At 37.3% G+C, this 14,055-nt stretch overlaps 1 protein-coding gene across 2 annotated transcripts in view; it reads left to right on the top strand.

The window, feature by feature from the left end:
• The window catches only part of MERTK (MER proto-oncogene, tyrosine kinase), a 136,259-nt gene extending 123,517 nt beyond the window's left edge, over positions 1-12,742 (top strand). For both annotated transcript variants that reach the window (XM_020987554.2, XM_020987562.1), the window contains exons 15-19: positions 2,381-2,499; positions 8,199-8,308; positions 8,696-8,855; positions 10,002-10,138; positions 11,817-12,742. In XM_020987554.2, the coding sequence (XP_020843213.1) occupies positions 2,381-2,499; positions 8,199-8,308; positions 8,696-8,855; positions 10,002-10,138; positions 11,817-12,333 (1,043 nt within the window). In that variant the 3' untranslated portion in view covers positions 12,334-12,742. The remainder of the gene's footprint in view (positions 1-2,380; positions 2,500-8,198; positions 8,309-8,695; positions 8,856-10,001; positions 10,139-11,816) is intronic.
• Positions 12,743-14,055: the final 1,313 nt, after the last annotated feature.

The following is a 14,055-nucleotide window of genomic DNA, read 5'->3' on the forward strand; positions in this document are numbered from 1 at the left end:
CTAATTCTGCCACCGATGTTCTGCATCATCAGCTTGGGTATGATTTCTCCGCATTAAGGGTTTTTTCCTCCTCCCAAAATAGCATGTACCCTATGTACCACAGAAAAAGCATGAGAGGAAATTAGATACTGTCCACAGAGCATTTGGGGCCAAAATATTGAATAGATGGAAAGAGTTACAGCAGTTCATGTTTCTGTATTGCTTTGTGGTTTACAGAACACTCATCTCACAACTCTGCAAGGTGTGCAGAGGGAATGTTATTATCTCCATGTTATAGATGAGTAGCTGAGGCTCAAGGAAGCTTACTTTTTACCGACTTACTTACTTTACTTGCCAACACTTTTAGGGCTCTTGCTTATCAGAACTGAGGCTCAAACCCAAGTCTTCTGAGTTTAAGTCTGGGTTCTTCGAGCCTCACTAGGCTGTTTTCCCCACTTTACCCAAGCACAGTCAAATCTAAGTCATACCTACTGAGGGTAAGGGACAGGGGTTCAGATTGTTTCTGACTAAAGTAGTGCATTCCATTAATCTTTCAAAGTCTCTTCCTCTTGTAAGATCTATCTTCCTAATTACATTCTTCTTAAATGGGTATTAAAACTAATTTTCTCATCTGAAGTACACATAACCTGAGAAACCAATCGAGGCAATCTGTGCTAGGTAGCTGTATGAAGCTGACCTACTATTAAAAATTTAGCCACAAATAATCCACAAAGTAATTCGATGAGAGTTGGATCTATTACTATTATCCAGACTGTAAATAAGTGACTATTAAAGCCATATAAGTAGGAAATTTCCAGACATCCCTTTAAACAAAACCAAGGCACATTGAAAACATTTAATTTTATCTTCTTTGTTCTGTGGACTTGGGCTTCACAAGAGGCAAAACATCCAATTTACTCTTTTACTAAAACATAATGAATTTATCTTGCATGGGTTTTATTTTCTGGAACAAAGATCAGATTTGGTTGGGAAAGTATAAGAATGTCTCCTCTAAGAGGAAATGATTCTGTGGTAGCACCTGGGAGCTGACAGTGAGCTTCCCTCTGAGTGCTTTTCTGTGTCGTCCTTCATCACCTTCTTTAGATTGCTCTGAGAAGTAATGGAAAAAAGCATTTTCCATGACTGGAAATACTGGTTCCACCTATTGAAACAATATGGGATTCCATTTGGACATTTGAAAATATGTCCAAATAATGTCTCATGCTTTAAAAACTGCTATTTATAAATAGTGGCCCACTAAAGACAATGGTTGGTGTAGTTGAAAGGGCACTGAATTCAGATTCTCAAGATCAGAGTTTGAATTTTGGTTCTACCATTTCTTTCCTATGTGATCTTGGGCAGGTCACTCCATTCTCCAGTTTCCTTCTCTGTAAAATAGACTAATACTTGACTCATTGGATTGTTGAGAGGATGCGTTGAAATAATGCATGTGAAGCTACTCGTAAATTGTAAAGTACTAAAGAAATAGCAATTAATTCTTCTTGTTAATGATTTGTCTGAACCTAATTACCACATACGTAGCAATTTCAAAGTGAGCTTTAGTAACATCTGTTATTAGGAGATCATGGCATAGGCTAACCATTTTTAAAATGACTTTCCTTCAGGTAACATTTAAATTTCAGGGATACAATATAATGTACAATTTATGTTCTTTTATTCTCAAGCCATGTCTTTTGTGGTGTGCTTTTCATTCAGTCCTTAATTTTTGTTTACATGAAACCAAGATGTCAGTGAAAAGTACATGTCAGTATGCAATACAACCATCATACTAATTTGTATTGAGAAGTGTGACATAGCGGATAGAGTGCTGACTTGGAATCAGGAAGACCTCAGTTCAAATCCTTCCAATGGTTACTTACTTCTTATGTGACCGTGAATAAGTAACCTTTCTGGGCCTCAGTTCCTTCATCTGTAAGATGGGAATAATGACACTTTTCAGGATTAATGAGTGTCAGTAAGTCAACAAACATGTTTTAAGCATTTGCTATGTGCCAAGCAAAGTTCTAAATGCTGGGAATACAAAGATGAGATAATGCATATAAAGTGATTGTAAAACTTTTTATCATCATATAAATGGCATTTATCATTATATTAGTACCTTTCTAAGATATCCAGGGGCTCTACATAGCAATATTGTTTATAAATTTAATTTATTAAGTCAGATAGATAAATAGATAGAGGGCAGTAATCTAGAAATTTTACAAAGGAGCTGGATCCTATTCTGCTAATGGAATTATGTTCTGTGACTCCTTTTATGGAACTGTTAGCGGGGAAACATGGCTTTACTTGGGCAATTATTCCTCCAGTATTTTTTTTTCTGAGTCTGTATAACAAAGATGGGTTTTATCATACTAATTCATCTTTTTTTTTTAATTTATAGGCGTATGTTTAGAAATGAGCTCTCAGCGCATTCCAAAGCCAATGGTTATTCTACCCTTCATGAAATATGGTGATTTGCATACCTATCTGCTTTATTCACGATTGGAAACAGGACCAAAGGTAGTTGACACTTCTGTGGTTATTTAACCACCACAGGGCCCTAAACAGTCTTTCTCTATTCCTGGCCAGGAGTCTCTGGTTTCTATATTTTAAGCTATTGTCTAGAAATCCAGATATCATTCTTAGACACCATCTTCTTAACTTAATGAAGGTTCCTATGAGTAGTCATAAAAGATTATTATCCTCTGCTTCTAATTGTTGAGGTTAAGAGAATATTCTGCAAAGTCTGAGATCAGTGTCTTATATATTCAAAACTTTGATTAATCCACTGTAGAAAGTGCCAGGGTAGGCAATAATAATTATAATAATTATGATAGCTGAATTTATATAGGACTCTAAGGTTGGCAAGACACTTTACAAATATTATCACATTTTATCCTCACAGCAATCCTGGGGGGAGAGTGGGTAGGTGCTATTTTTATCCCATTTTAAAGATGAGGAAACTGAAGTAAATAGAGGCTAAGTGACTTGCCAAGGGTGACACAGCTAGTAAGTGTCTGAGTCAGGATTTGAACTCAGGATTTCCTGATTCTGTATTCAGAGCTCTATCCGTTATGCCATCTAGCTACTTCCAAGCAAGTAGCAAGTAGCAAGTAGCAAGTAGCAAGTGAAAGTAAACTTAATGCTGCCAAATATTGTCTATCCTTTATCTTCCCAAGGAAAGTCACATTCCTCTTTTTTTCTCTTGACTCTTCTTCTCAGGACTAATGGGATAATTATTTTATTTCCTCAAAAAATTATTTTATGTCCTCAAACCACACCAGACCTTGGATAAATATAGGAAATACTACTAGATCCCAAAGCCTATGACTATATATTATTATGAATTTCTTCCAGGAAATAATGCATAATGGAACTAAGTGAAAAGTTCTGAGTTAAGTGATGTTGTCTTATTAATGGCCATGGTTTCTGGCCCATCTAGATTTCAGAATTTTGTGAAGATAGCACTTCCTTCCAGGAAATGGAGAGTAAATAAAATAATATATCCAGCGTCAGTTCCTCCCGAGTTCAAACCTGACATTTCCATTGTTCTGCTAGATGTCTTCATCTGGGTGTCCTGCTGGTACCTCAAACTCAGCATGTCTCAAAATGAGCACATCATCTTATCCTCCCCCCACAAATCTACTCTTCTCCATTTCTGTTGATAATGATGGGTTTATCAGCATCCCACTTCCCCAGGCTTGAAACCTCAGGGTTGTGTTTGACTTTTCTTCCTTCTCCCTTACTCATTTGTATAGTCAGTTTCAAGCCCTATTGCTTCTGTCTTACCAGTGTCAATACCATCTATCCTATCTTCTTCACTCACATGGCTACTGCTGTAGATTAGGCCATCCTGGTCACTTAGCTTTATTACTGTAATAGCCTTCTAAATGGCTTCCTGTTTCTATTTTCCCCTTTCTGTAATCTGTCCTTCATACAGCTAAAATACTCTTTCTGATACACAGAGCTGGAGAGGCAACATGGCAGAGTCAGTTGAGAAACAGCCTTGGAATTAGGATAACTTGGGTTCAAGTCCTGCCTCTGACATATACTGGTTGTGTTGCCCTGCAGGAGTCCCTTAAATTCTCAGGCAGTTTTCTAAGACTGTAAGTTCCAGAGAAGGTACTGATTGGCATTGGTTGAAAGAGGTTTGTAACTGGGCATTCCCTATACTGATTAAATTAGTTTAAAAAAAAACACCTAAAGAAGAAGAGTGATGTAAAAGAGTTTGGGCTTGGAGTCAAGTTGTTGAGACTATGTATTGTTTCATTTTTTGTATTTGTATCTCTGTCTCCTAGCATTGTACTGGCACATATTAGATGCTTAATAAATGTTTGTTGATTGCATGATAGAATTCAAACCTTGGCTCTGAAAGTTACTAGTTCTGTGGCCTTTTACAAGTCATTTAATTTTGCTGTAAAATAGGAATATTACTTATAAATTCTAACCCATTGGGTTTTTGTGAGGAAAGATCTTTGTAAACTCTAAATTGTTAATTATATGTGAATTATTTCTTGAATGACTGGTTAAACCATAAGCTTTCTGGACTTCAGTTTTTAATCTCAGTAAAATGAAGAAAAGACAGTCTTTGAAGTTCCATCCAGCTTTAAAATCCTATGAGCCTATGTCACTCTTCTCCTCTGAAACCTGTGCTTTCCAATTTCCTATAGGATAATGTGAGATCCATTAGAGCAAGGACTTTTTCATTTCTGTCTTTATATTCCCAGGTCCTAGAATAGGGCCTTATTTGGAATAAGCACTTAGGAAATTATTATTGGATGGAATTGATTTGATTTGATTTGAATCAGATAGTCCTAAGGGAGAAAAGATGCTGGTTGTATTAATTACTATAAAATTCTCTGATAATCAGTAAACTTGGTAGCCTTCATTCTAATCAGTCAAGCAACAAATATTTATTAAGCATCTATTATGTGTATGAACATAATAAATTCTGTAAGGATGTATATGAAAAACTTCCAACACTGTCTTAGCTACTCCCCATATTTGTGACTCAGAAAATAGGACTAGCTTAGGAACTGTGATGAGAAAAGTCATCTTTACTTATGATTAAATTGGCTGTCTTCTCTTGTCCATACATATACTGAAAGCAAAAGGGCTGGGAAGTTTGGAAGGGAGTTCTGAAACCTGGCTGTTGACAAATAAGGACAGCTTGTGTCCCCATTGGTTCCTTCCCCCTCCCCCATTCTGTAATTCAAACCAATGACCTCATTGACACAGGACAGAAAGATGTTTGGAAAAGTCATATGACAACAATCTTTAAAGCTTCCTTTTGCTTCTTAATTTATAGGCACAAAGTCAACAGGATCAGATTCGTTTCTCTCCTTTGACACAAAGAGACATAGTTGACTGAAATCTTAGAAATTCCCGAGGTAATATAGGATACATAGGTTGTGGAAAGAATCGAGCACCAAATACAACAAACCTGCAGAACTTCATCGAACTTATAACGTCATCATGTGAAGATCCCTCTGACATTATAGTTGTTACCCATCCATGCCTTCTCATTCCCCAAGACTCTTTCAATATCCTCCCTCTTTGCTAGGGCAGCTAGGTGGCACAGTGGATAGAGTGTCAGGCTTGGAATCAGGAAGACTCATCTTCCTGCCTTCAAATCTGGCCTCGGACACTTACTTCCTAGCTAGGTAACCCTGGGCAAGTCACTTAACCCTGTTTGCCTCAGTTCTTCATCTGTAAAATGAGTTGGAGAAGATACCTCCAGTATCTATATATAACCACTGCCAAAAAACAAAACAAAACAAATGCGCAACCAAAATGGTGTTATGAAACGTCAAACACAACTGAAAAATGGCTGGAAAGTCCTTACTAGGTTTGTACTAGGTTTGCTGCAACTTCAGCCCCTGGTATTTACCACATTGGCTTTTGCAGTTTTAAACATATTGTAGGGCACTGATCTGTGGTTTTACAAGAATACTCTGTTACCTCCAACACTAAGATATCCCTGTTCCTCCACCCCCTCCCCCATCTTGCTGGAAACATTCCTTTAGGTTTTTTAGCAGTCTAGGGGCACCACAGTGGAGTATTGTTATACACAGGCTGTCTTTCTGTTATCCTTTGTTCTTACTAGAGGCTAGACGTTTTAGTGTTAACACAGTTATTTTGTAGTTTCTCAAGTATTATTATTATTTGAGGCTGCATTTATGATTACTTTGAAAAAAGATTAAATGAGTGAAGAGTAAGATATAAAAGGTATTAAGTAGCCAGTGAAGAGAAAGCACATACCTATTACATTTCTTATGAATTTTTGTACTGTTTACATCTGATCCTCAAAGTTAACCTTTACTAAATTAAATGACAAAAGTACCCAGTATAAATGAAAAAGACATTTATTTCTAATTAGCTTGCAGTTTCCTAGCAACCCTATTTCACATGAATAGAGTTGAAAGCAATTCATAATAGATACAATATGTGGCTGGTATGTAAAATCTTTCAGCTCGGGTCTGGCTTTGTGGGGAAAGTACTGGCAAACCTATGTTCCATGGAAAGGAAAGTCATGGAAAGTTAATGTCTCCAGGGAGTGTATGTGGGTCACACATTATTAACCCCTGGATGGCTGGATGTTTTTGAATATGGATTACTTTCATTTTGGCTTCAAATTATGCCTTTGGCAATTCAGTAAATCCTCTATTTCTAAGTTGAAAGTTTTATTTAAATCAGCATCTGATGAACCATATCTCACAAATTTTATGTGTGTTTTATAAAGACATCATGGTAGATTCATCATGGTTCCAGTTATCTCTAGGGAAACATATAATCACAGCATTTTAGAGCTGGAAGAGACTTTAGATGTCTATGTGTGCACAAGCCTCTGATTAATGTGATTTCTATAGCACAGCTAAAATACGGAATTGTAAAACATACCATTAGGATCCTAGGGGGAGGGAAATTGAGAGAAAAACAGCCCTTTTATTTGTGTGCACGAAAGTAAGTATTCAAATGTGGGTAGCTATGTTTGGGGAAACTACTTGATGTTATAGCATGTTTTTGTTTAATGGTTTACCATCATCCAGTGGCCAGCCAGCCTGTTAGTAATCAACTTCTCTTACTTAGTTAGGTCAGTCCTTGGAAATCAGACCTAGTCTGTCCCTGGCACTGTACTCAGAAGTCTTTCCACAGTGGCAAAAAATCTGCCACAGCTTGTGTTCTCCTGGCCTAGTCTTTGAAACAGAAGCCAGGATCACCTCAGGGGTACAATGAGATATCAGAATAGGACTTTTCTCGACATTACACACACACATACACAGAAATATAGAATATGTAGGCATGCAATATATTATAAATATATAAATATGTTATAAATGTATAATCACACATCATCATATATAATCATATATTATAAATGTGTATATATATATATATATATATTTATAGATGTTTAATATAGCAGCATGTCTTCATATCAAAATACCAAAAAGTTAATTTATTTGACCCACACAACCTGGAGATAGTATTTTTATTCAACTGACAGTCATCTAACTGAAAATAAGTTTCTAGATGTTTTCAGAGTGTCTGATACAGTACAGAAATGAATCTATTTCTTAAAATTAGGATACACTAGGTATTTTAACTTCTTTTTTCCCCCTTGGATTCCTAATGCTAGTTTCTGGTAGCAACATTTTACCATTTCCTCTCTGGTAGGAGAGAGACTATCAACACATTTTAAAGCAAAAGTAAAATAAAACCATGTGGTTTCCAGACACGTATAGTTAATTGGAAACAGTGATGTGGATAGGGCTCTCCGACTAGTGAACATCAGATAAGACTCCTGGGAAGCCAGGCAATTTCAAGCTGGACAAATAATGAATTCCGTTGTGCATGCTACCAGTATTTTCTTTCTGCTGGCTGTTAGGTTACACAGTGACAATGCTATTTTGCCTTCCTATTTTATGAAGAAAAAACCAAGTGGATATTTATCATGTCTTAATGATGACGTGAAAACATTTTTTTTAAACACAGACAGCTTGAATTTTTTGTTTTGTTTTGTTTTTTGGAAGTCTTATTTATGATATCAGTAGTATAGAAATTAAGTCTGTCGTTTTAGTTATTGTACTCTTAAAAAACAGATAACACATGCTAACCTTTAGGCAGAACTATGAAAGTTTGGGGTGGGGGGTTTTGCTTTTTTTTAATGATAAACAAAGCCAAAATATTTCTTAGTTCTTTATTTCTTGTTCCCTCAGCATGTACCCCTGCAGACCCTACTGAAATTCATGGTAGATATTGCATTGGGAATGGAGTATCTGAGCAACAGGAATTTTCTTCATCGAGATCTAGCTGCCCGAAATTGCATGTAAGCATTCTAGTGCCATCTTCATCTTTTAAACTTGTCATATCTCTTTATGATTCCTCTGTCACAATAGGAGGGGAAATAATGATTCACTCCACTTTAAAAGTTGTTGGAAGGGGAAAATATCAGTATGCAGGGGAAGATAGATATTTTGTGTTTCAGAGAGAAAACAATACAGGTTAAGTTTCATATGAGAGCTGGCTTTTACAGAATTGCAGCATCCAGGAGTTAGAAAGAACTGCAGAGATCCCTAATCAGTATTTGCGAAATGGTCCTAGAACTAGGTCCTTCACACCTCTCTCTTCGTGATTTATTATCTGGGTTTTTTAAGTTACATATGAGTTAGTACTTTGAGTCTGTTGCTGTTGAACTTAAATTTTCTGCCCTTAGGTTGCGGGATGATATGACTGTGTGTGTAGCTGACTTTGGTCTCTCGAAGAAAATTTACAGTGGCGATTATTACCGCCAAGGTCGTATAGCCAAGATGCCTGTGAAGTGGATTGCCATAGAGAGCCTTGCAGATCGTGTTTACACAAGCAAAAGTGATGTGGTATGTATAAAATGCTGAAAGAACAGCCAAAATGATGAAAGTGCTAAGAATAAAAAAAGAAATGTCAAGCAAACTTTTTTTTTACTATTTCAAGTAATTAAAGACTTGAGAATGTGATTTGACCTTTCTATCATGATACCATTAGATATTTTAGTTCATAGGAAAAGAAGGCAACATGGCATAGAGTCAAAGGACTCAGAGTCCGAAAGACTTGGGTTCAGATCCTGCCTCTGAAACTTACTAGCTGTTTGACCCTGAGCAAGTCACTTAACTTCTCTAAGACTCAGGGCTGTTGTGAGGATCAAATGAGATAACAGATGGAAAACAGGTGGCAGACTTTAAAGCACTATATAAATTGTCAACAGAAGCATTATATAAATGGCACAGTGGATAGAATGCTGGGCCTGGAGTCAGGAAGACCCGAGTTCAAATCCAACCTTAGACACTTATTGGCTGTGTGAGCCTGGACAAGTCATATAACCTCTGTCTCAGTTTCCTCAGCTGTAAAATGGGAATAATTTGTGTAATTCTCAGAGTTATTGGGATGATCAAATGAAATAATTATGTAAAATAGCAGACACAATATTTATTACCTCCCTCCTGTATTATAACCTGGCATTCATGAGACCCAAACTTCTTCACTCCAATCACTGACTCTTTATGAATTTAGGTATATCACTTAAAATAAAAAGGTAATGATATTGAATGCTGATAATCTACCTCAGAAATATTACACAAAGGAGTGAGTTAATCTAAGTAAAATTATTTAGAGTCTTCAGAAGAAAGATGCCTATGTCCACATGATGAGTACTATTCCAACTTCATTTCCATGTGATTAAGTTTTCTGGGAAAATCACAAGATGGGAGTTGACAATAACAATGAAAGGGGGCAGTAAACAGAACATTTCTTGGTGAACTGCTTCTGTATCTTTCCTTGTGAGGTTTCCTAGAATAGCTTTATTAAAATTAGTGAGCAATGAAAGTAGCACCATGTTATTTCCATGTTGTGGGAACATAACATCCTAGATATAATTATCAACATTGTGCATAAACCTCACGTACTACAGGAAAATGACCTTTCCTGATGAAAAGAGCCATTCAGTCTTTCTTGAAATGGCATTCTAATTTGCTGTTGCTTTGTCATAGTGGGCTTTTGGAGTGACCATGTGGGAGATAGCCACCCGAGGGATGACTCCATATCCTGGGGTGCAGAACCATGAAATCTATGACTATCTTATTCACGGACACCGACTGAAGCAGCCTGATGACTGTTTGGATGAACTGTGAGTATTGCTTCTCTTTATCATCTCATGTTTCTGCTATTGTCTTGAAAGTATCACAGATGATACTGTATGCTCTTTGAGACCAGGGATTGGGTCATCTTTTTTTTTTCCATTGACATGCAGTGTTTTGCACATGGTAGACACTCCATATGTACTTGCTTATTAATTGACTAGCAGAGTCAACCAGAATTTGAACTTAGGGAGGTAGTTAGCTGCTTAGGGTGGCAAGAGTTAGTGGTGGGTGTGGGTGGGACACCATGAGGAACATTTTTAAATTCTCATTTTTATAAATGCTCAGTTTAATGCCAGAAAATTCCAATCCCCAAGGCACGTAATTGTTTTGATGCTCAAGCGAGCACTTGAAAAGTCAAATGACATGTATTAGAGTGAAGGCTTAAAGCACCTAGTAAATAATTAACACATGTCAATGGATTTGTTCTCAGTGATGTGGGTACCCCTTCCTGTGGCGCAGATCACAGCTCATCCATACCATTTATCCTGTATGAGTCTTGTTCATGCCCTCTCATACATCCTCTTAGAGGGGCAGTCTATCCAACAAACTAACAGCTTTTCTCTAGGCCTTTTAACATTATGCAAGTACCAGTGCAACATGTTGTCGATCCATTTTTTTCCCTTACACTCATTATATGGCCAGCTCACCTGCTTTGCTGATCATTTATTTCTGGAATATTTTTTGTGTGCTGCACGAACATGGAGAAGGCAGAATTTTCAGTCAACAGATGGAACTCACGCATATTTCATCCTAATTCTGGGGCCAGCACTTGACTCTGGTTCTCTTGCTTCCTCAGTCCTATACGGTATCATCTTGCTTCTCTTGCCCACTCCCAGTCCCCTATTTATGTAGGAGGGAAACATTTTGTCTGTTTATAGGATGTGAAGCACAAATAGATTCACTAATTTGTTGCAATAATGTCACAGAGAATTAATTTTAATCGGTGTATGTTTTGAGTGCAACTCATATATTTATTGCACTCCTACAAAATGCAAAACACTATAGGATACTGTTAGAGATTATAAAGATGAATAAGATAGAATCTGTGCTCTGAAAGAACTTACACTGTAGGAGGCGGAGGTAAAAGGAGTGCAAAAATAACAATAGAAGACAAGACAATAGTAAGTGCTAGAAAAGAGATAAAACCATAGTATTCTGGAGGTTCAAAGGAGAGGGGAGAAATCATATCCAGTGATGAGAACTGAAGAAACACTTAATGAATGAGATGGACCTTAAAGGATAAGATAGAATTAGGGACTGGTCCTGTGATTTCACTTATATAGGGAACTCTCTGGATTTTAGGGTGACATCTTACCAACAATTTTGAGGCCTTAGAGGGTTTCCTAGAGCATTAAGAGCTTAAGTTACTTGCTTGGGATCATGTAGGCAAGATGTGTAAGAGGTGGGATTTGAACCCAGGTCTTTCTGGATTAAAGGCCAGTCTTCTACCCACTACACCATTCAGCTTCTTAAAGAAGACGTGCAAGAATGAATAGAATTTCAACAAAGGGAGAAGGAAAAGGGTAGCATTCTAGCTGGAGGGAATAGCATGAGAAAGAATACAGACTGGAAAGCCAGGGACCCACAAAAGAATTTTGGGGGTTATTTTGTATGGGTGACCAGCCTAGTACTAAGAAGCTTTATTATTATTTTTTTAACCTGCAGGTATGAAATAATGTGCTCTTGCTGGAGAGTTAATCCCTTGGACCGACCTACCTTCTCAGAGTTAAAACTCAGACTAGAAAAACTCTTGGAAAGTTTGCTTGATGGCCAGGAAAAAGCAGATGTAATTTACATGAATACACGACTATTGGAAGACTATGAAGGAATGGTAGAGGACCCCGTGTTCACTCAGATGGACATGGACATTGATCCCAATTATATCATTGCCTCCTGCGCCCCCAAGCCTGACTCTAGTGTGGTCACAGTAGAAGTACATGAGAATCATCTCAATGAAGAAAGATACATCCTGAATGGATTAAGTGAAGAATGGGAAGCTCTTGCTTTGACTGCTCCCACATCAGTGACTCCTGAACAAATGAACACAGTTTTATTGGAGGACAAAGTTTTGAGGAATGGGGCAACATGGTCACAGTCTAGCACTCTGCCCATGGTTAGCACATTACATGATCAACTGTTGTACGCAGATGATTCCTCAGAAAATTCTGAGGTTTTGATGTGAAAGACGAATGGCAGCCAGACGAGGGGAATGATATGGTTCTGGATGAGAAAGGTCTATAAGTATGATTTATTCTCTGGGATGTTTGTTTTTCACCAAGTAAGTGGTCTAGCCCCAGGGTGCCATTTGGATGTTGACTAGTGGCCATTAAAAATACGTAATATATATTTGTATAAAGAAATATATGTGTATAGAAAGAGAGGCAAAGAGATTATATTTTATTAAAAGATGATCTATTTTATGTCACCATCTCTTGTAGATATGAAAATTTAGGTTTAAATAGTTTCATTTTGCCAACAGTTTTTTCTGTTCATATCATGTATAAAGGTTTTAAAGAGAAGCTGCTAATGTTTTCCTTTTTTTTCCTTTTTTGTAATTTAATAATGAATAAATTTGTACAGTGAAATTTTAATCTTGGGTTTTCTTCTGCTCAATTTCTTCATATTAATCATACAATTGGCAGTATGTTCCTACTTAGTCCCTGAATTGGCCTTCTTGGTCTGAATTTGTGGATGCTTTTGCCCTGTAGTCTCTTTGGCTCTCCCTGCGTTCTCGGAAACATATCTCCTTCCTCATGGCAGAGAGGGGGAGGACAGCTCAGTTAGTATATTTTATACTTTGCTAGATGTTCTCATTCTCACTATATCTGATGTTTTAGCTTAAGCATTTTTTTTTGTCACAAAGGAAGGCACAATCTGGAAAGAGGCAGGCTCGAAATGGCCACTGTAAAGACAAATGGTATCAATAAACAACTTTTTGAAGGATAATGCTCCTTTCTGTATCCCTGGCTACCTTGTTTACTCTTTCAATGACTCTGCCCTTAGACCTAGATGAGATATCAGGATGCTCCTCTCCTGTTGGCATACTTTGGTTGTCGTTCAGTCATTTTAGTTGTGTACAACTCTTCATGACCCCATTGGGGGTCTTCCTGGCAAAGATACTGGAGTGATTTGGCATTTTCTTCTCCAGTTCATTTTACAGATGAGGAAACTGAGCCAACAGGGTTAAGTGACTTGCCAACAGTCACATAGCTAATAAATGTCTGAGGCTGGATTTGAACTTAAGTATTCCTAATCTTTTTCAAGGTTTGGGAATATAAAAATAGGTAGTTCCTGCCCCCCAAAGAGCTTCTAATCTACTCGTAGAGATGGTGCTACACCAACAAATTTGATACAAATTAGGATCCAATAAATGCATCAGAGATGTATAAGCAAATGACTATATTGTTCATCATTGGATGAAGGAGAGATTACTTTTGGCTAGTGTGGGCATAGATCAAGGGAAGCTTCTTGAACACAAACTAATTTTGCAGTATGTTTTTTCCTATTAAACAGAATCCTGGCAGGATGCATTATAATTATTCCATACTCTTTAGAGCTGGAAGGAGTGTTAGAAATCATCTAGTCCAACCTCTCATTTTTGAGATGAGGAAATAGGCCCAGAGAGAAGTGACTTGTTCCAAGTTACACAGATATTCAAGTCCATGTCTTCTGACTCCAGTTCTGTCTTCACCTGATCTTGATTTGAGTTTTCAGTCTCAGGAAAGACAGTGGTTCTTAGAAATTTCAATTTTGTTAAAAGTCGAATTTTCCCACCATTCAAGCCTGCTATGAGCTTGCCTGTGTAGTCATCCTTGGCAATTATTAGTTTTCCCCAGGTGACCTTAGATTTTGGAATGGGGTTTTGGGAGGGCTAGAGTTACATCACTTCTCCTTTACTTTGTTC

Source organism: Phascolarctos cinereus, unplaced genomic scaffold, assembly GCF_003287225.1.
Source record: "Phascolarctos cinereus isolate Bilbo 61053 unplaced genomic scaffold, phaCin_HiC Scaffold_2;HRSCAF=192, whole genome shotgun sequence".
Taxonomy (NCBI): domain Eukaryota; kingdom Metazoa; phylum Chordata; class Mammalia; order Diprotodontia; family Phascolarctidae; genus Phascolarctos; species Phascolarctos cinereus.